This window comes from Scylla paramamosain, chromosome 20 (genome assembly GCF_035594125.1).
Source record: "Scylla paramamosain isolate STU-SP2022 chromosome 20, ASM3559412v1, whole genome shotgun sequence".
NCBI lineage: Eukaryota > Metazoa > Arthropoda > Malacostraca > Decapoda > Portunidae > Scylla > Scylla paramamosain.
Genome location: NC_087170.1, coordinates 4,409,227 through 4,432,453, shown reverse-complemented (window position 1 = coordinate 4,432,453; position 23,227 = coordinate 4,409,227). Strand labels below are relative to the sequence as shown.

Sequence of the window (23,227 nt, the reverse complement as noted above, 5' to 3'; positions counted from 1 at the left end):
TGCCCCCTTGTGTTGTGAGACATAAAGGGAAACGGTCAGTGAGGTCACAGCTGGGTTTAATGATAAGTTCACAGCACCCCCTGAACAGTGCTTTAGACCTCACTGGGAGTAATTATCGCTCCGGCAGGTGTCTACTGCCTCCTCCTAATGATAATGGCATCTTAATTCCTCGTCTAAGCTTTGTGGATCTGCAACTGTTGTTCGAAAATATGCATTCACTTTTTCAAATTCAGCAATTATTGGTGTGATGCAGTGCATATACAGGAAATTGCAATGGTCACTGAGCATATCATGAAGAACTCTTGCTTTGTATCTACAGTCAGGTGTTGATTGTTTTTCTGCACAGATGAAATAAGCTTTCAGCTCCTCCCAATTGGACAAGATATTGTTCATCATTTTACCTCTTACTAACCACCTAGTGACAGATGCTTGCTGAAATGGCAGTGGTGTTCCTTTTCTTTCCTCACAAGGATCCATTATTTTGAAGAATGTACTAAAAGCTTCCCTTCTTATGGCACTTTTAGAAAACCATTTGGGAATCTCTGCCAAGAGAAATCCAAGACTTGCGGGAAGTTTATTAAATGCTGCCTGAACGCACAAAGCCAAGGAATGAGAAATGCATTTCGTCTGTACCCAATTAAGAGATTCCCAATGAATTCTGCTCAACACTGAATTGTGAGTGCCAGTCATGACTGATGCTCCATCACTAGCATATCCTATGCATTCTTTCATTGACAATCTTAACTTTTCAAATGAAATTTTTATTGCTTGAAACAATCTCACCTGTAGCTTCACTTACCTGAACTATTTCAACAAATTCTGTCATTATTCTTTTCTTTGATCTGCTGAAATACCTGATAACAATGCAAAGTAACTTTGTTGATGAAACGTCATTTGATTCATCAACAAAAATGGCAAACTTCTGCCCCAGAACATCTGATGCCAACTCATTCACATAACAAGGGGAAATAACCTGTCAATAATTTGCTGCATTTTGTGCGATGAATAGTAATTTTGCCAAGAATACTTCGCTTTCCATTTCGCTTGATCATATCATTAATATGATTAACCGATACAGTAGAACAGTGAAATCAAATGGCAGTAGCTATCTCTAACTCTGCACGTTTTACTTCATCAGAAACACTTGGAGTGACCTTCAAAACAGTAGTAAGAAGTAAAAGATAGTGGACCCTGTCGCTTTTGGTGTTTCCCCGATTTTTCATGATTTTGGAGGGAAGAAAGCCTTGGTACCAAACTGCAATGACAATGTTTTGCAATAAGCCTCTCCAGATAACTTGACTCCTTCACCCTCGTGAACTTTTTTCCCACTCATCTCTAAGTTTTCTGGAGGAGTCATATAAAGTCTTCCATTTAGTAGACATAATTTTGCACTTGTGTCACAATTAGTTGGGCGAAATAGGTAGTAGCCTGGTCTCATCCACACCGCTAGTTCGTCACTCAGCATCACATGTTATGGAAAGACTTCTATCGGTAAATTTACCTAAAAGCAAACAAATATTGGCCATTACAATCTATTCATTCATATCACAATGACGTTCAAGAAACCTCCATCACTCTACATGGCCAATAGATAAGGAGTTAACAAAACTGTAATTTTTCCTGCAGTAAGCATAGCTAATTTTCTGATGCCTGTGTCAACTGAGATTGTTATTTGTTTACAAAGCGGGCCCGTTCTCTTTATTCCGCGCTTAGAGAGTGCCGTAGACTTTTAAGGAGTCTCCATAGAAAATACTCTTGCAACTTGATGCAGGTAAAAGAATGATCTCGGTATCATATCAAGACCGAATATTAAAAAAAAAAAAAACGCCATTAAAGATGCCAAATTCTAAAGAATGCCAAACAATAAATTATCATGCCAGACACAATAAAATAATGCAGAAATGCAGAATTTGGCGTAAAAAACGCCAATCTGGCAACCTGACTATGATGTGGCTAGTAGTAAATGCGTCGTACGTCTGGCAGTTAAAATAGGGCTGCGCGCACTAGGTCACCTAAAACTGATAGTCAGCTGAACAGTATGGTATATGACCGTCTATGTGTAGGAGATTTGACAGTATGGTCCATCTGTAAAGAACATTAATTAAAATGGCACGTTTTATTTCTCACTAAAACATACGTATATGCAATGAAATATTAAAACAATGAAATGGCACTTTTAAACGAAAACTTTAAACCTGTCATGAGTGGCAGTACGACAAGTAGGACTTGTTACAGGGTTGTTGTTTTCTACTGCTGACACATAGTTATGCAATCTGCACAAGAGGAATCATCCCGGTAGGGCAGAAGAATGTCTGAATGTTAACAATATTTCTCACTGCGTAGAAAGGATTAAAAAAGCTAAGTGCTTGTTGATTAGTCAAGGCCATGAGAAGTATACTGAACCAAAACCGTCAAGTACAGAGGCGCGCCGCAATAAGAGGGATATGATAATCAAAGGAAGGAAGGGAATGTAAGTTTGAACAGGTGTTTCCTCGCGGGCCAGACGAACCTGGTGAGGTGTGACATTCCTCTGAGATGCAGTACGTATTTATAGTAGTAGTAGTAGTAATAATATATATATATATATATATATATATATATATATATATATATATATATATATATATATATATATATATATATATATATATATATATATATATATATATATATATATATATATATATATATATATATATATATATATGTATATATTAAAATTGTACATCATTACATTAGAGTTAGTGGTCAAAACAGCTCTATCACGCTAGAGTGTTTAAAACAACTCCATTAGAAAAGGAAATACTTTAGGTATGAAAATAATTCCAAACTAATTATTATTATTTTTTGTGTAAGAAGATATCTGGGCAAAGGCAACAAAATAAAAGTAAACAGCAAAATGGATTCTCTCCAGAGTTGGAGGATGAGCGTTTTGAAACCTCCTTCTTGAAAGAGTTCATGTAAGAGGAAGGGAGAAACAGGCATGTAGTTCAGACTTTACCAGAAAAAAAAGAAAGAAAAGAAAAGGATGAAAGATTGAGAATAATTTCATTCGAGAGATGGACAGAATAGGGATGAAGTAAAAAGTTTCGTGCTGCGAAATCGCGAGAGGAGAGGAGGCATGTAATTAGCAAGATCAGAAGAGCTGTTACAATGAAAATAGCGGTAGAAGATAGTAAGGTATGCAACATTAAGGCGAAGAGAGAACATGAAGATAGTCAGAACTTGCCTTGCTGAATTCAGAATGAACCTGACGATAATCCTAAAGTGTTTTGGGAAGTGGTTGCAAGATTGGCTGATTGATTGATTTTAAAAGATAATGCTCCGCAACATCGTGGTCATATATACCGCCGCTACAGAACAATGATAAAGCAGCTAAAATTAGGTAGAGTAATAACAAAATTCCGGTAGGGTAAAAAAAAAAAAATGTCACTAAAAATGGCAAGACAAATGTTGAATCAAGATTAAATGCCGAGATTAAGGGCAAAGAAAATGCAGTGAGGTCTCAGATAAAACTTGTTTTTTACAGGTTGTGTGGACACCAGAACTAGCGCTCTTCACTTTCCGTCGCTAGTATGAGACGCCGGAGATGGTGGAAGTCGGTTTTCATTATCGTAGTGACGGTAATAATCCTCTCCTGTATAACGTTTCCTTCCTCGACTCGAACTACCACCGACAGAGAACCATGGCCGCCAAAACCAAAACCATTAGAAAGAAGCAGCGTTTCAGAAGGTGAGTATTATCGTCATTCTTTTATAATGTAATCTTAACAATACGCATGTGTGTGCCTTATTTACCATTATACGTATCAGTACATTTCGTCTTGCGCTTCTCCCTTCACTGACCATCCTGGTGGACTAGTCTCTCTTTTTTTTTTTTTTTTTTTATGTAGGAGGGACACTGGCCAAGGGCAACACAAATCCAATAAAAAAAAATGCCCACTGAAATGCCAGTCCCATAAAAGGGTCAAAGCAGTAGTCAAAAAATGATGGATAAGTGTCTTGACACCTCCCTCTTGAAGGAATTCAAGTCATAGTAAGGTGGAAATACAGAAGCAGGCAGGGAGTTCCAGAGTTTACCAGAGAAGGGGATGAATGATTGAGAATACTGGTTAACTCTTGCGTTGGAGAGGTGGACAGAATAGGGGTGAGAGAAAGAAGAAAGTCTTATGCAGTGAGGCCGCGGGAGGAGGGGAGGCATGCAGTTAGCAAGATCAGAAGAGCAGTTAGCATGAAAATAGCGGTAGAAGACAGCTAGAGATGCAACATTGCGGCAGTGAGAAAGAAGCTGAAGACAGTCAGTTAGAGGAGAGGGGTTGATGAGACGAAAAGCTTTTGATTCCACCCTGTCTAGAAGAGCAGTATGAGTGGAACCCCCCCCCCCCAAAGACATGTGAAGCATACTCCATACATGGACGGATAAGGCCCTTGTACAGAGTTAGCAGCTGCGGGGGGTGAGAAAAACTGTCAGAGACGTCTCAGAACGCCTAACTTCATTGAAGCTGTTTTAGCTAGAGATGAGATGTGAAGTTTCCAGTTCAGATTATAAGTAAAGGACAGACCGAGGTTGTTCAGTGTAGAAGAGGGGGACAGTTGAGTGTCATTGAAGAAGAGGGAATAGTTGTCTGGAAGGTTGTGTCGAGCTGATAGATGGAGGAATTGAGTTTTTTAGGCATTGAACAATACCAAGCTTGCTCTGCCCCAATCAGAAATTTTAGAAAGATCAGAAGTCAAGCGTTCTGTGGCTTCCCTGCGTGAAATGTTTACCTCCTGATGGGTTGGACGTCTGTGAAAAGACGTGGAAAAGTGCAGGGTGGTATCATCAGCGTAGGAGTGGATAAGACAAGAAGTTTGGTTTAGATCATTAATGAATAATAAGAAGAGAGTGGGTGACAGGACAGAACCCTGAGAAACACCACTGTTAATAGATTTAGGAGAAGAACAGTGACCGTCTACCGCAGCAGCAATAGAACGGTCGGAAAGGAAACTTGAGATGAAGTTACAGAGAGAAGGATAGAAGCCGTAGGAGGGTAGTTTGGAAATCAAAGCTTTATGCCAGACTCTCTCAAAAGCTTTTGATATGTCTAAGGCAAGAGCAAAAGTTTTACCCAAATCTCTAAAAGAGGACGATAGGCTCAGTAAGGAAAACCAGAAGATCACCAATGGAGCGGCCATGACGGCAGTCAGATAGAAGGTTGTGGAGTGAAAGATGTTTAAGAATTTTCGTGTTGAGAATAGATTCAAAAACTTTAGATAGGCAGGAAATTAAAGCAATAGGACGGTAGTTTGAGGGATTAGAACGGTCACCCTTTTTAGGAACAGGCTGAATGTAGGCAAACTTCCAGCAAGAAGGAAAGGTAGATGTTGACAGACAAAGCTGAAAGAGTTTGACTAGGCAAGGTGGAAGCACGGAGGCACAGTTTCGGAGATCAATAGGAGGGACTCCATCAGGTCCATAAGCCTTCCGAGGGTTTAGGTCAGCAAGGGCATGGAAAACATCATTGCGAAGAATTTTAATAGGTAGCATGAAGTAGTCAGAGGGTGGTGGAGAGGGAGGAACAAGCCCAGAATCGTTCAAGGTAGAGTTTTTAGCAAAGGTATGAGCGAAGAGTTCAGCTTTAGAAATAGATGTAGATGTAGAAATAGAAATAGATAGCAGTGGTGCCATCTGGTTAAAATAAAGGAGGGAAGGAAGAAGAAGCAAAGTTATTTGAGATATTTTTGACTAGATGACAGAAGTCACGAGGGGAGTTAGATCTTGAAAGGTTTTGACACTTTCTGTTAATGAAGAAGTTTTTGGCTAGTTGGAGAACAGACTTGGCATGGTTCCGAGCAGAAATATAAAGTGCATGAGATTCTGGTGATGGAAGGCTTAAGTACCTTTTGTGGGCCACCTCTCTATCATGTATGGCACGAGAACAAGCTGTGTTAAATCAAGGTTTGGAAGGTTTAGGTCGAGAAAAAGAGTGAGGAAGGTACGCCTCCATGCCAGACTCTATCACCTCTGTTATGCGCTCAGCACACAAAGACGGATCTCTGACACGGAAACAGTAGTCATTCCAAGGAAAATCAGCAAAATACCTCCTCAGGTTCCTAGCACAGGCAAAACGCCAGAGGCACCTTCGCTTAGGGGAATCTTGAGGAGGAATTGGAGCGATAGGACAAGATACAGATATGAGATTGTGATCGGAGGAGCCCAACGGAGAAGAAAGGGTGACAGCATAAGCAGAAGGAATAGAGGTCAGGAAAAGGTCAAGAATGTTGGGCGTATCTCCAAGACGGTCAGGAATACGAGTAAGGTGTTGCACCAATTGCTCTAGGTCGTGGAGGATAGCAAAGTTGAAGGCTAGTTCACCAAGATGATCAGTGAAGGGAGAGGAAAGCCAAAGCTGGTGGAAGTCTCCAAGAATGGAGATCTTTGCAAAAGGGAAGAGGGTCAGAATGTGCTCCACTTTGGAAGTTAAGTAGTCAAAGAATTTCTTATAGTTAGAGGAGTTAGGTGAGAGGTATACAAAACAGATAAATTTAGTTTGAGAGTGACTCTGTAGTCATAGCCAAATGGTGGAAAACTCGGAAGATTCAAGAGCGTGGGCACGAAAGCAGGTTAAGTTATTGCGCACATAAACGCAACATCCAGCTTTGGATCGAAAATGAGGATAGAGAAAGTAGGAGGGAACAGAAAAGGGGCTACTGTCAGTTCCCTCAAACACCTGAGTTTCAGTGAGGAAATGAAGATGAGGTTTAGAAGAGGAGAGGTGGTGTTCTACAGATTGGAAATTAGATCTTAGACCGCGAATGTTGCAGAAGTTAATGAAGAAAAAGTTGAGGGGGGGTGTCAAGACACTTAGGGTCATCGACAGAAAGGCAGTCCGACCTGGGGACATTTATGGTTCCCTCCCCAGATGGGGACTCCGAGGCTGGTGTAGGAGTCGCCATGATAATTTTGAAATTTTTGAGTGAAGGGTGTGTGTGTTATTTATTAGGTGCTTGTAGTTTTGTGTGGAGGAAGAGAGTTGTCTTTAGAGGGCAGGGTGTGACTGCCCCCTTGTGTTGTGAGACACAAGGGGGCAGTTGTTCAGTGAGGTCACAGCTGGGTTTAATGATAAGTTCACAGCACCCCCTGAACAGTGCTTTAGACCTCACTGGGAGTAATTATCGTTTCGGCAGGTGTCTACTGCATGCTTCTACGAATTCTCTAATCCTTTTGCTTATGCTGTCACTCTATCTTCTCTGTTGGGCTCCTCCGATCACAACCTCTTATCTATATCTTGTCCTATCGCTCCAATCCCTCTTCATGATCCCCTTTTCATTGGAATGACTCTCTTAGCCTTGTCGTGGTGGAGGGGAGGGGGCCGTGGGTGTCCCTATGAGCTGGTGAACAGGGCAAGAGGGGGCTTCGGCTCCTGCTCCGCCCTGTTTGTGGGGAGAGGGCTATCCATGCTAGTAAGGTCGCCAGAGAGGGACCAGACTAAATAGTTCCCGGAGTTAGGCTGCCAGTATGGGCCAACGGTGCTGCTCATCATGTGTTAGATGGTTGGATGTCTGGGCTGGGATGCGTTGTGGGGGAGGTTTTAGTTACGTGTGTCACAGATTCCTCGTACAGGAGTTCATAATATAGAAATCCACGGGTCTTCCCTGAAAACACACTCGAAATACTAATATTCAAGATTTTGCAGTGGAATTGCCGTGGTCTGCGTGCCTCCTGGGAGAAAATCCAAGTATTGATCTCTTGATTTTTTTCTGTCTATTTGTTTGCAAAAGACAATAGTCAGAGAATCAACTCACCTTGGTCCTCCTGGTATCGTGTTTTCTTCTCCCTCCGTTTCCAGGTCAGGACTACCACGATGGCATTGCCATCTTTATTCGCAACGATATTCCTTTTATCCATCTGCAGATTCACTCGCCGCTGCAAGTTGTTGCTATTAAGGTTTTTGTAATTCATTTTTATTCATTGTGCAGTCTTTATCTGCCTCCCAGTGTTTCTATCGACATAAATAAACTTGATCTTTTAAATGCTCTTCTTTCTTCTCTTATTTTATTGGGAGACTTCAATGGTCGCCATCCTTTGTGGGATGATGACACTGTCAACGCTCGTGACCTTTTACTTGCCTCTTTTAACGAGGATTCAAGATTGGAGATTTTAAACTCTAGAGACGTGACCCATTTCCACATTCAAACCGGTACATTTACAAAAATAGATCTCTCTCTCTCTCTCTCTCTCTCTCTCTCTCTCTCTCTCTCTCTCTCTCTCTCTCTCTCTCTCTCTTTCTAACTCCATTCTTGATTTTAAACTAGAAAACTTTACCAGACCTATATGGGAACGATCACTTCCCAATTTTGTTGCATTCAACTGATTCTGCACCACAGTCACATCCTTCGCGATAGCGCCTAGATAAGGTGGATTGGGAACTATTCACAGAACTCAGCACCCCTGCCTGCTCAGTGGATGAGATAGGAAACTGTGATGAGGCTGCAACATACTTCACTGATGTCTTGCACTTCGTTGCTATTCAATCCATCTTTAAGACCTCCGGCCGGTTTCCTAAACGTCTTGTTCCATGGTGGAATGCTGATCGAACAGCCGCTGTTCAAGAAAAGTGTGTCACATTTTCTTGCCTTCGACGACATCGTGAAGTCATCCACTGTTTGGAGTTTTTTTCGACAAGCGCGTGCCCGCGCGCGTCACACCTTAAAGAGGGCTCAGCGGAAATTTTGGAAGGGTTATGTCTTCTCCATCACAGTTCTCACTTCACTCACCGAGAGTCCGCATTCTGCACCTCCCCCACCTGTTATATCTCATGATGGGGAGACGGTGGCAGACAGTTGCGGATTTATTTGCTGGGCACTTTGGTAATAAGAAAGAATCCAACTACTCCTATGGCACTTCATCGTCGACATTTGGAATCTGTTGCCATCACTTTTGCCTCCCCTGCTGGAGAGACTTATAATATTCCATTTTCTTAGTCGAGCATGTCTTTGCCCCAGAGCCATGATTCGTCCCCGGGCCCAGATGACATTCCATACTCCTTTTAGCGCCACATGCCCGATGAAGCTTTTACCTTTCTACTTGACCTCTATAACTTTATTTGGAGTATCGGTGATTTTCCATCTTCTTGGGATGTTGCTTTAGTTATTCCCATTCCAAAGCCTGGAAAAGACCATCAGTTAGCGACCAATTATCGTCCAGTTTCTTTAACCTCATGTATTTGTAAGTTGCTGGAAAAGATGTTAAATGTCAAACTTAAGTGGCACTTGGAGAGAGAGAGAATTACTTGTCACCTGTTCAATATGGTTTTGGGAAAATGAAGTCTACACCAGATGCTCTTTTATCTCTAGAATCTCCTATTTTGAAGCATTCGCTAGTAAACAGCATTATATCACATTATTTTTTTATTTGGGAAAAGCGTATGACACGGCATTTTATTCAGTCTGTTCGAGTTCGGTCTTTGTAGCCGACTACCTATTTTTTATACAGCACTTTTTTTTTTTTTTATCACCTCTTTTTACAGGTACGGACTGGGGGCGTTCTGTATGAAGCTCGCCCACTTGAGGATGCTGTGCCACGAGGAAGTATTTCCAGTGTCATAATTTTTCGCTGTGGTTATAAACAGTGTGCTTGCAGGAGTTCGTGGGAGCTTATATGTCGATGACTTCTCGATCTCCTTTTCTGCGGCGCGGATACCTTTAATTGAGAGGAAGCTGCAGTTAGCAATTAACAGGATTTATGATTGGGCTGCAACACGGGGATTTCGTTTCTCGTCTTCGAAGACTGAGGCCATACATTTTTCTCTCTTTTGTAGTGCTCAATCTGACCCAGACTTAAGAACATAAGAACATAAGAAATAGGGGCAGCTACAAGAAGCCATCAGACCTGCACGTGGCAGTTCCTGTATGAAATATACCTACCTATTTCCACCGATCGTCCCCATCTATAAACCTGTCTAATCTGTATGATCGAAGAATTTCTTATGTGGAGAAAACTCGTTTCCGGGGACTTGTATTTGACACACGCCTAACTTGGGTACCTCACCTTCGTTATATTAAGGTATCATGTATGGAAGCGCTGTGTCTCCTTAGGGTCGTGGCTCATACCTCTTGGGGAGCTGGTAGACAGACCCTCCTTCTCTTGCACTGAACTCTTATTCTTTCTAAGGTGGAATATGATATAACAATAACTACTACTACTACTACTACTACTACTGTAATAATACTACTACTGAGGCTCGGCTTCGTGTGTTGGACTCGGTGCACCATGCTGGTGTTCGCCTGGCAACTGGTGCGTTCCGCTCATCCCCAATCCCTACCTTACTGGTAGGTGCTGGTATCCTTCCATAGAACTTGTGCCACCAGTCCTTGTTCTTGAAGTGCTGGTATCGAGTCCAATGTCTTCCCGAGTCAGTCAGCCGCAGTGTGGCCGTCTGCCGCGGATCACGTTCTCAATTTTAAATGTCTCACCTAAGTTTGCCTAAATCTTTTGGTGTTAGAGTTGCATCTGCTGTGGAGACATTAAATTTACCTTCTTTTTCTGTATGTCCCTGTAGGCTTCCTAGAGTTGGTTACTGATAATTCGTGGAGATTTCTTTCTGCGGCCTTGCTATTCCTAATAATAACTTATTACCTGATTTTGATTCCCGTGTTTTATTCTTCGAACACTATTCCACACATTCCGACTCCATCCCCATATTTACGGATGACTCAAAATCCGAAGGTGGAGTAGGATTTGATATTATCTTTACATGATTTTCTCGAGATAGTAGTCTTCCTGTTGTGGCTTCTGTTTTTTGCAGAGTTCTCTGCCATTATTATAGCTTGAAGAATTATTTTTTACTCTTCCTTCCTCATCTTTTACAATTTTTAGCCCTACTTCCCTTCACCCACATGTTTTATCGATTCTTGAATGGTTCTACCTTTTACAGTGTAGATGCTACCGCGTCGGATTTTGCTGGGTCCCTGCACATGTAGGAGATCAGGAGAAAGAGAAGGCCCATAGGCTGGCTAAAGAGACGGCAACTTGGGTTGTTCCTTCCACGCCTAATTTCTTTTTCATGACTTATATTCCAGTATAAGGGTGGCAGTTCTTGCTAGTTGGCATGGCAGGTAGGAAGATTTGGTTGCGACCACTAATCTGTGTGAAATAACTTTTGTAACTTTCCATATGTCCATCTACAGGAGCTCCACTCAGAGACTCCACTGGACAATCTCCGGATAGATCACACACATCTCACTCATAGTTATCTCATGTTCCGGGAAACCCAACCATTTTGCGATGACTGTTCAATTCCCCTTACAGTGTTACACTTTCTAGTGGAGTGTCCCAGTCTGGTGGAGCTGCGGGAGCGATTTTCCAGATGTCGCTGATACTTGGAGAGAGGTCACTCTCCCAAAGACATGAGGTTCTTAATTTTGTGGAGAAGGCTGGTCTTCTAAACTAACTATAGATTACCGTTTAACTGTTCTTATTTTATTTATATTATCAGCAATATAGTATTGGGCAGAACTTTATCTTTGCAGTGGGAGAATATGGCAGCAAGTGAGGAAGACACGTCACGAGCAACGCTACATCTTGGAGCCTGGGTCAGTGGCGTCAGTATTTTGAGCATGTAACGAACAACGCCAGATATTTGGGTCAGTGGGGTCAGTGTTTTGAGCATGTAACGAACAACGCCAGATATCTGGGTCAGTGGGGTCAGTGTTTTGAGCATGTAACGAACAACGCCAGATATACAAAGGAATAGGAATACAAAGGAAAGACCAAGCAACAACAGACCCTGGGGTCCTTACTAGGTTGCTTGGTTAACTATTCTATACTAACTACATAGTATGAGAGACAGGATAGTAAAGTAGAAGGCTCCTCCCCACCCACCCATCCCACCAGCCGAAGCTGGCCGGAAAATGGAAATGCACCATGTGGTATTTAAAAACCGCATGGAATTTCTAGGGACAGAGAAAAGAAGTATCAGAATACGTCTACTTGTGTTTGTGAGGGGAGTGTGTAAATGCTTGACGTTTATGTAATGAGGTGTTTATGTGTGTAGGTGGAGCCACAGTGTGAATGTCTGTGGAGTGGTGCGGCAGCCTTGCCTGGCGCTTTCTAGGAAGGTAGCAGTCAATCAAGCCCCAGCTCCGTTCACTCCACTGAGTTAGAGTACTTTCCCTGTGAGGGACGCTGTACCCTGCTTACCCCCTGCAACATTGATCCCTGGTAGTCCCGATGGTGACCAATAGTTGTCACAGGTCAAAAGTGGGAGTAGTGACCGTTAACTCAGGGTTATCTGTGGGTGTGGATAAAGTGTAATGTAGTGTAAATGTGGACACAGTGTGGAAGTCAAGAGGTGGTGCGGCAGCCTTGCCTGGCGCTAACGAGGGAGGCAGCAGTCAATCAGGCCCCAGCTCCGTTCAATCCACTGTAAAAGTGTACTTCCCACAACGGGGCGCCGCACACTATATGGTTACCCCCTGCAACAGTGAACCCTGGTACTTAATTCCCGATGATGATCACTATTGTCAGGGCTTCTGACTTTCCACAGCCTTTCACAGGTCGAGAGTACTAGTAGTGACTGTTAACTCGGGGCTGTCTGTATCGTGTAGGAAGGGCATAGTGAGGGGGGGCATAGTGGGTCAATTAGGTCAGTGTCTTGGTTATGGAACGAACGAACACACCCACACACAGATCCACAATGATCTGGGTCAGTGGGGTCACTTGAAGTCAAATTAAGTAATTAAAACATTACTATAACAACCCTTTAATTTTTATCACTTGTGTTATTTTTATGGCTCTTCCCATTTCCTTTTTTTATGTTTACTTTTATGGTGGTCTTTTAACATTTTTACCTTACATATAACACTCTGTAACACGATTTTTGTCTTTGACAAGCAAGTGTTATTTTCCAACTCTTCATTGCAAAAACAGTAGAAAATGTCCATTATTCCTGTCAAACTTTGCTTTTGTGGCGTTTAGAATGATTTTTTGTCCCAAAATAGCTAAATTTCACCATTTTTCCAGATGCTATCACAAAGAACTTCTTTGCTCTTGTCTTGATGAATTGACCACATATGTAGCAGAATGCATCCGGAGAATGATTGCAGCCTCTTGATGCCATTTCACCTCTTGTGATGTGTCTTCTCAGGCAGCCAAAGCAAAACTGATTGGTGGTCTGCAAATCCGTACTTTTATATTGTCAAGGAGTACTCTAGAATATTCTTTGTCTTTCTAGAATGTGTTCCAGAATGTTCTCAATCTTTCTAGAATATTCTTGAACCTACTTTAGAATATTCTGAATCATTCTAGAAAATTCTTGTAGATTCTAGAAAATTCTTGATAGTTCTACATATTCCTACTGTATTCTGGAAAGTTCTAGAATATTCTGGAAATGTTTACATTGAATAGTGTGTTCCAAAATGTTCCAGAAACTTCTAAAAGTATCTGCTAGAACATTCTGGAAGATTTGAGAATATTTCTGAAATGTAAGCAAATTCTTCTAAATATGAGAAATTTCTTGTTAGGTCGGATCAGTTCAAGAATAATCTTATTAAAATTGAAAATCTTTAGAACACTGTATATTTTTTCTTTCATTGTTTTAACTTATTTGCAACATTTCAAAGCAATTAGATAAGCAACTGAGATTTTGCAAAGGTCTTTGACAAGAAAACCAATAGTAACCCATACTATAATGAGATAAAGCTAAAATATGGATTCATTGTTCTAAGCAGAAAAGCAAAGTTTTAGGATCAAAATAACTTTTTTTCAATTTTGTTTAAATAGAAATAACTGGAAAATTATGGTTTGATGCCAAGGACAAAGCAAAAGTGAAATCTTGTTACATAGTGTAATTTAGATTTTAATACCGATATTTTAAGAATAGCAATTTCTGTCGCCTTTAAAGGTTTGTTGCAGCGCCATATGACCGCGATGTTGCAGTCCCATAAATCAAATCGATCAGTCAATATTTTTAGTGTTTCCCATTTTTTTTTTAGTAATCTTTTAACATATTTACAATACCTATAATTTAGTTTTTGATATCAGTATTTTAAACTACAATCTTTGTTGCTTTTAAAGTTTTGTAGCTGCGCCATATGACCTCGACGTCGCGGCGCCATAACCTAAATCAATCAAAATTCAAAGCTAAAACAACTTTTATTAAGTTAGACGTTCTGAGTAATATCTGCTATTTATTTATTTATTTATTTATTTTTTTTTATCACCACTCCCCCTTCCCCCCTCCTCCACCTGCTAACTCTGAGTATGGAGAAAAGTTCCACTCATATCGCTCTTTTAGACAGGGTGGAATCAAAAGCTTTTCGTCTTAACTCCTCTCCTTTAACTGACTGTCTTAAGTCTCACTCTCATCGCCACAATGTTGCATCTCTTGCTATCTTCTACCGCTAATTTCACTTTAACTGATTTTCATGATCTTGGTAATTGCATGACTCCCCTCCTCCTGTGGCCTCATTGCACTTTTCCCTCACCCCTATTCTATCAAGCTCTTTTTGTTGTTGTTGTTGTTGTTGATTTATGTAGGAGGGGCATCGGCCAAGGGCAACAGAACTGTAATAAAAAAAGAAAAAAGGCCAACTGAGGTGCCAGTCCCCGAACAGAGTCAAAAGCGGTAGTAAAAAATTACAGGATAAGTGTCTTGAAACCTCCCTCCTAAGAGAGTTCAAGTCATAAGAATTACAGAAGCAGGCAGAGAGTTCCAGAGTTTACCAGAAAAAGGGATGAATCATTGAGAATTAACTAGTGGTTAACTATTTTATTTGAAAAGTGGACAGAATAGGGGTGAGAGAAAGCAGCGAGGCCGCGGGAGGAGGAGAGGTATGCAGTTAGTAAGATCGGAAGAGAAGTTGGCATGAAAATAGCGGTAGAAGATAGCAAGAGATGCAACATTGCGGCGATGAGGAAGAGGCTGAAAACAGTCAGTTAGAGGAAAGGCGTTGTTGATAAGGCTAAAAGCTTTTGATTCCACCCTGTCTAAACAAGTGGTATGAGTGGAGCCACTCCCCCCTACTCCTAATAATTTGAAGCGCACCCCATAAATGGACGGATAAGGCACCTGTACAGAGTTAGCAGCTGGGGGTCTAACTTCATAGAAGCTGTTTTAGCTAGCGATGAGATGTGAAGTTTCCAGTTTAGACTATAAGTAAAGGATAGATTGAAGATGTCCAGTGTAGAAAAGAGGGGTAATTGAGTGTCATTAAAGAAGAGGGGATAGTTGTCTGTAAATTTGTGTCGAGTTCATAGATGGAGGAATTAAGTTTTTGAACAATATTAAGTTTGCTCTGCCCCAATCAGGAATTTTAGAGGGATCAGAAGTCAGGCGTTCTTTGGCTTCCCTGCGTGAAGTGTTTACTTCCTGAAGTGTTGGACGTTTACGAAAAAACGCGGAAAAGTGCAGAGTGGTATCATCAGCATAGGAGTGGATGGGGACAAGTAGTTTGGTTTAAAAGATCATTGATGAATAATAGGAAGAGAGTGGCTGACAGGACAGAACCATGAGAAACACCACTGTTTATAGATTTAGAAGAACAGTGACCGTGTATCACAGTAACAATAGAAATATCAGAAAAGAAACTTGACATGAAGTTACAGAGAGGGATAGAAGCCAAAGAAAAAATAGTTTAGAAATCAAAGCTTTGTGTCAGACTCCATCAAAAGCTTTTGATAGGTCTAAGGCAACAGCAATAGTTTCATCAAAATCTGTAAAAAAGGATGACCAAGATTCAGTGAGCATTGCCAGATCACCATTAGAGCGGCCTTGATGGAATCAGATCTAAGGTTGTGAAGTGATAGATGTTTAAGAATCTTCCTGTTGGGGATTGATTCAAAATCGTTAGATAGGTAGGAAATTAATTCAAGAGGACAGTCGTATGAGGGATTAGAACAGTCACCCTTTTTAGGGACAGGTTGAATTTAGGCAAACTTCCGGCAAGAAGGAAAGATAGATGTTGACAGAATGAGCTGAAAGAGTTTGACTAGGCAAGGTGCAAGCACGGAGGCACAGTTCCGCAGAACAATAGGAGGGATCGTATCAACTCCATAAGCCTTCCGAGGGTTTAGGCCAGCGAGGGCATGAAAAACATCACTGCGAAGGATCTTAATGGGTAGCATGAAGTATTCAGAGGGTGGAGGAGAAAGAAGAACAAGCCCTGAATAATCCAAGGAAGAGATTTTAGCAAAGGTTTGAACGAAGAGTTCAACTTCAGAATGAGATGGCAGTGGTGCCATCAGATTGAAATAAAGAAGCAAAGTTATTGGAGATGTTTATGGCTAGGTGCTAAAAGTCATTAAGGTAGTTAGATCTTGAAAGATTTTGACACTCTGTTAATATGTAGTTTTTGGCTAAGTAGAGAACAGACTTAATATTATCCAGGGTAGAAATATAAAGCACATGGGATTCATGTGATGGAAGACTCAAGTACCTTTTGTGAGCCATCTCTCTATCATATATAGCACGAGAACAGGCTGTATTAAACTAAGGTTGGAAGGTTTTGGTTGAGAGAAAGAGTGAGGAATGTACGCCTCCATGCCAGACACTATCACCTCTGTTGTGCACTCAGCACACAAAGACGGGTATCTTTCACGAAAGCAGTAGGAAAATCAGAATAATACTTCCTCAGGTTCCCTCAGATATCATTCAAAACTCCAGAGGCACTTCCGCTTTGGGGAGTCCTCAGGAGGGATTGGAGCGATAGGACAAGATACAGATATTGGATTGTGATCGGAGGAGCCCATCGGAGAAGATAGTGACAATTAGCAGAAGGATTAAAGGTTAGGAAAAGGGAAGAGAGTCAGAATGTGTTACACTTTAGAAGTTAAGTAATTAAATAATTTCTTATAGTCAGAAGGTTTAGGTGAGAGATATATAGAATAGACATTGACAGAGATGCTGAAGAGCAAAATACAAGCAGCAGAAATGAGAGTGTTGAGATTAATAAAAGATCTAACAAAATGTGATAGAATACGAAATGAAGTAATCAGAAGAGAGTTGGAAATAGACAAAATACTGAAGTTTGTAGAAAGAAGCCAATTAAGATGGTTTGGCCATCTCATGAGAATGAACAATCAACAGTACCCAGCCAAATACTACAGATGGCAGAATCAAGCTAAACGACCAGCAGGAAAACCCAGGAAAAAAGTGGACGGATGGTGTGAGGGAAACAATAGAATCAAGAGGAAGAACTATGGAGTAGGTGGAAAGAAATCAACTGTATGCAGATTGGGTCTGGTGGAGAGACTTCGTGAGGCATCACCGCTGACAGGGCTACGGCCCTACCTGGTGTATGGTGAGAAAGAAATATACAGAATAGATAAATATAATTCGAGAGTGAGTCTGTAGTCGTAGCCAGATGGTAGAAAACTCGTGCGTGGGCACAAGAGCAGGTTAAGTCATTGAGCACACTGACGCAACATCCAGCTTTGGAATGAAAATGAGGATAGTGAAAGTACGAGGGAAAAGAATAGGGGCTGCTGTCAGTTGCCTCAGACACCTGTGTTTCGGTGAGGAAAAGAAGATGAGATTTAGTGGAGGAGAGGTTGTGTTGTACAGATTAAAAATTAGATCAAAGGCCGCGAATGTTGCAGAACATAATGAAGAAAAAGTTGAGAGGGGGTGTCAAGATACTTAGGATCGATACCGGAAGAACAGTCCGACCTGAGGACATTTGTGATCCCTTAAGCAGATGGGAACTCCGAGACTAGTGTAGGAGTTGCCTTATTGAATTTATAATTTTTAGTGAAGGGTGTGTGTGTAATTAGATACATATAGTTTTGCGTGAAGTAAGATAGTTGTCTTTAGAGGGAAGGCTGTGACTGCCCTTTGTGTTGTGAGACGGAAAGGGAAACGTTCAGTGAAGTCACAGCGCCCCTTTTCCAGTGCTTCTAACCTCACTGCGAGTAATTATCGTTTCGGCAGGTGTCTACCGCCTCTTCTTCTAATGCAGTAGTTAACCAATATTCTCAATCATTCAACCCTTTCTCTGGTAAACTCTGGAACGCCCAGCATCTGTATTTCGTCCTTTCTATGACTTGGACTCTTTCAAGAGGGAGGTTTCAAGACACTTATCCTCTTTTATTTGATCATTTTATCTGATGTCACTTTGGGAGCTGACATTTGAATGGGCCTTTTTTTTTTTTATAAAAAAAATATTTTTTGCCCCTGGCCCAGTGACCCTCTTACCTAAAAAAAAAAAAAAAAAAAACAAGAATGGGTGGCAAAAGAATTAGAAAGAAGCGTTTGAGTTTATTGTAATGCTATCATAATGTAATCTTTACTTTTCACTACGATATACAACAATTCACTCCACTACGGGCACAATACAAAATACTTAGAAGTATCTACAAGAAAAAAAGATGAAAAGAATAGATTTTCCAATTTCCAGCTAGTATCTTGCCTAGATGTGGCTGTGGAAAATAAAATATTTATTTGTGATTAAGGGAAGACATACAGAATAGCAGTGAATGATTTAAACCAGGGTGGTCCAACTTCTTCTAAATCTCGGGCCATTACAGCACTAAATGGTTACATGGAGGGCCACCATTATATATATATATATATATATATATATATATATATATATATATATATATATATATATATATATATATATATATATATATATATATATATAATCCTAGTTATACAGACAAAGAAACTTCGTCTGTGTTTTTCGTGCACAAATTAAATTCGTGATATAATCAGTCGCGAGCCACAAACAGTCAACCGGCAGGCCACTTGTGGCCCGCGGGCCCATAGTTGGATCACCCTGATTTAAACAGTACGAATGTATGTGCCGTATTTACTGTTGCATATGTACGTATAATGATAAATGCATTCATGTTATAGTAACTAGGAGTGTGAGTGGTGTATGTGTGTGGTGCCTCGTCTGGGCCACACTGTGGCCTCTGTGCATTTGTGGAAATTATTATCAATAATTTTCCACAAAATACGTCACGATTATGGACTTTTATCACATTTAGATTTCATCCCCGTCAATGACGGCCATATTCATAAACGTTCTGCTTTTTCACTGACTACTTTTAAAGGTCACAGAGATGATTAGACGGGTTCTTAATAGTGTTTATCCTATTAGTAATGTAGGAATCTTGTTAGTCTTTAAATAAAACTGTAAAAACATCCTTGAAAACCTATGTCACTTCAATTCTTAATGCAACGTATGTTGCCTTTTCCTCCTCTCTTCTCGCCTCTTCATCCTGTCTCTCCGCAAAGGCGAATAATATGCATAATGTAGACTAATGTAGTAATGTGGCAATATAGATATGTATTTCATTTATTTATGTTTCTTCTATAAAGAGCGGTACAAATATATAAGTTCGTGGCAGTTATTAAATGATTGGTTAGTAAACTATCTATCTATCTATCTGTTTATCCATATTTTAAGTATTTGTTTGTTTCTTCATATACAGAAGTGCACAAAGACACAAGCTGGTGGCAGTTTTTCCTGTGTAACTTAAAGCAACACCACATAGCAGAAGAGGCAAGCAACGCTCATCGATTACATATACTTCATAGGTAAGGCCAAACTGAACTTGAATGGAAGTAATAGGTTATGGCGTTTTTTTTTTTTATTTTATTATTATTATTATTATAAATACGTGAAAGAATATTGCATTTTTATTTGTGATTAATTATTGCATATAATATTTTTCTGCCCTCTCATACACTCTGTCAAGTCACTCTAATACACTTGAGTCTCACCCCACAACTAATTGTTACCAGCATATATACTGATGTCGCTACTAATATACAGGTGATTGTAATTTTACACGAGTTCCATCTATCATGACTTAAAATACATTTAGTTTAACAGAATTTAAAGGAAACTTTCACTTTACCTCAGTCTAACCAATACGTAAATATTAAGGGAATTTCTTCCATTTTTTCTTCTGCATATTAATTGTTTTAGCTTTTAAAGTATTTAAAGTTAGAAGTAGTAAAAAGAGATCATTTGTAGGGATTAGTACTATTCACGTAATAAATAAATAAATAAATTATATATATATATATATATATATATATATATATATATATATATATATATATATATATATATATATATATATATATATATATATATATATATATATATATATATATATATCAAGGCAAAGTAGTGCAATCTAACAGCTCAAATTCATTAACCCCCTATTTTCATTTTTTTTTTTTTTACACGATTTTTGCTTTCAAGATATTTCAAAGTACCTATATATCGTGTGAACCGAGTCGCCTGTCTATAAGCAGATAATCTTACCCTAAAAAAAATTATTGATATTATTATTATTATTATTATTATTATTATTATTATTATCTAGTGATCTAGGTGGAAGCCGCCAGGAATGTGAGAAGAGAAAACCGACAGGTAACCGTCAGCAGTTGCAAGTCCTTTAATCTCTTAACTCGCCAGAGATAGAGAAGAGAAAACCGACAGGTAACCGTCAGCAGTTGCAAGTCCTTTAATCTCTTAACTCTTTTTGTTCACCAGCTAAGGTTGTATTTATAGCCACTTGTTAGACTGGTTAAACTCTCTCTACTTTATTTAACAAAAACATGAACATGTACACAAGAAATACTGAACATAAAAAAATGATTTACATAAAGATATGGACAAAGAGAGTGAATGTGTGTGTGTATGTCTGTGTGAAGAAAGGAGTAATATGATGTATAGAAAAGACGTGTAACGTATGTGTCGAAAAGCGTGCACAGAATGTGTATGTATAAAAAAATGAGGAAGAAGAGATGAAAGACGAAAAATCTGTGCAGTAGAAAGAGAACGGGAGGCTGAAAACATATAAGAGAAAACGGAGTGCTTGGAGCGGTGACTTGTGTTTACATATTACTGGTTCTGAGAAGCGCGTAAGCTTTAGTGTACCCTGAATATGAGAGAAAATGGGATGTTTCTATGGCTGACTAGATTATTTGCTACATAACTTCCCCCGAGTGAGGAGGCACGACGAACGATACGTGCTGCTTAGCTGTGGCGCGTGGTGCTGAAGGCGTGGCCAGCGATGTCGGGTCGTGAGGTGCCGTCGGGGTGTGCAGGATGTAGGCGGGCTTGACTCGGTCTATGGCTATGACGTCGGAAGAGCCGTTTCTGTTGATGGTGATGTTTTTCCTCGTCCTGCGGAGGACCTCGAAGGGGCCTTCGTAGGGGCGCTGTAGTGGTTTACGGACAGCGTCAACCCTGACGAAGACGTGTGTGCAGTCTTCGAGATCCTGGCTGACGAAGGTCTTGGCGGGGTGCGTGCGAGGTTGCACCGGCTGCAGGCTTCTCATCGACTCCTTAAGACTGCTGGCGAAGTCTTGGACGCTGCAGGGGCCGGCGTCGGGTGAGCTGGTAAGGAGCTCGCCAGGGAGTCGAAGAGTGGTGCCGTATACGAGCTCGGCAGAAGAGTGATGAAGGTCCTGCTTGAGGGACGTCCGGATGCCGAGGAGGACGAGGGGTAAGGTGGCGTTCCACTTCTCGCGTTGGTCGCTGGAAGCCATCAGTGACGACTTCAGCTGGCGGTGGAAACGTTCCACTGTAGCGTTGGCCTGAGGATGGTAGCTGGCAGTCCTGTATCGTCGAATGCCGAGTAGTGTCATCAGTTTGTTCCAGACACTGGACTCAAACTGGCCGCCGCGGTCAGAAGTGAGGCTGACAGGAACACCGAAGCGTGAGATCCACGTGCTGATAAAGGCACGTGCAACGGTGTCAGTGGAGATGTCAGTCAGCGGTGCAGCTTCTGGCCAGCGAGTGAAGCGGTCGACACAGGTGAGGATGTAGCGGCAGCCGTCGGAGTGAGGAAGAGGGCCAACGAGGTCGATATGGACGTGTTCGAAGCGTGTGGAGACTGGCGTGAAGGTGGCTGTAGGGGAGCGTGTGTGTCGCGTCACCTTGGAGGCCTGACAGGTGGTGCACCTACGTGTCCAGTCTCTCACGTCCTTGTTGATGGCGGTCCAGATGAATCGGGACGTCATCATGTGTTGTGAAGCTCTGATGCCAGGATGTGAGAGGTCGTGCAGCTGACGGAAGAGTGGATACCTGTGCCGTTGAGGCAGGTATGGTCTGACGGTGTTGGTCGAGACGTCAGCGTAGATGTGCACTTGAGTGCCTGGTAGCTGTACTCTCTTCATCTGTAGTGCGGTGTTTTCCTTTAGTTGCTGCAGCTCGGCGTCGTCGGCCTGATCGGCAGCAATGGCGGCGTAATCGATGAGAGAGGTAGATGTGGCACAGATGTTGCGTGACAGGGCATCGGCTGGGGCGTTATCTTCACCTTTCACGTAACGGAGGTCCGTGGTGAACTGAGAGATGAAGTCTACGTGGCGCAGTTGACGTGGTGAGTAGGATGACTTGTTCTTGATGAAGGTGCTCGTCAGCGGCTTGTGGTCAGTGTAGATATGAAACTGACGTCCTTCGACAAAGTACTGGAAGTGCTTCAATGCCTTGTAGTGGTGTAGTGTGGGTGGTGTTGTAAGTGCAGGGTTGGGTGCACTTAATGGCCTCGCTACCGAACCTGCTGTGGTAGTAGCAGACGCCCTGGGTTCGTGTAGTGCTACGCGACCGAGAGCGGTAGCGAGGGCGTCGAGGTGACGGTGGGCGGCGACGCTGGCGGGAATTTAGCTGTTCCTGCATCGCGCTGACCTGCAGGGCCAGCTGCGACACAATGTGGGTGAGTTGCTGGACGTCTGCTGTGTTAGTGACAGTGGCGACTGAAGACGGTGGCGTTGCCGACGGAACTGTCGACATATAGTCGTCAGCCAGCTGCGCGAGGTCTGGCGCAAGGCGTTTGAGGACGGCTTGCCTGAGGTCGTCGTAGGGATTGTCCGAAGAGGGGGCTTTCGCGATGGCATCAGAGACTTGCAAGAGGACCTCGGGTGGCAGGAGAGTGCAGGCGTGAGTGAACTGTTTCAAGGCCTCAGTGATGTTGTTTGCCTTGAAGTTCAGCTCCAAGATGGTAAACCACATGTTGGGGTCGTGGCTGTTGAAGGCTGGAGCCCTGAAGGGGGGAGCTGGGGAGGCGGTGTCCGGTGGAGCCATGGCCGTTTCTTGTTGCCGGCGTGCGATGGGGCCTGGTGGCTTGTTATGTGAGTCGTGGAGCAGGGTGTAGTGACGCCTGTCGGCGAGGCGCGGGCTCCTCCGGCGCCAGGTGCCAGTGAGAGGTGGCAAGGGACGCCTGCTGGGCGCCACTGTGCAGTGCTGAGGGTGTGACAGCGATGGTCCTAGGCACGTACTTT

General features: G+C 41.9%; 1 protein-coding gene across 3 annotated transcripts in view; it reads left to right on the top strand.

Moving 5' to 3' along the window:
* The window catches only part of LOC135110180 (lactosylceramide 4-alpha-galactosyltransferase-like), a 100,891-nt gene that overhangs the window by 42,544 nt on the left and 35,120 nt on the right, over positions 1-23,227 (top strand). For all 3 annotated transcript variants that reach the window (XM_064022198.1, XM_064022199.1, XM_064022200.1), the window contains 2 exons: positions 3,530-3,732; positions 19,420-19,525. In XM_064022198.1, coding sequence (XP_063878268.1) covers positions 3,576-3,732; positions 19,420-19,525 — 263 coding nt within the window. In that variant the 5' untranslated portion in view covers positions 3,530-3,575. The remainder of the gene's footprint in view (positions 1-3,529; positions 3,733-19,419; positions 19,526-23,227) is intronic.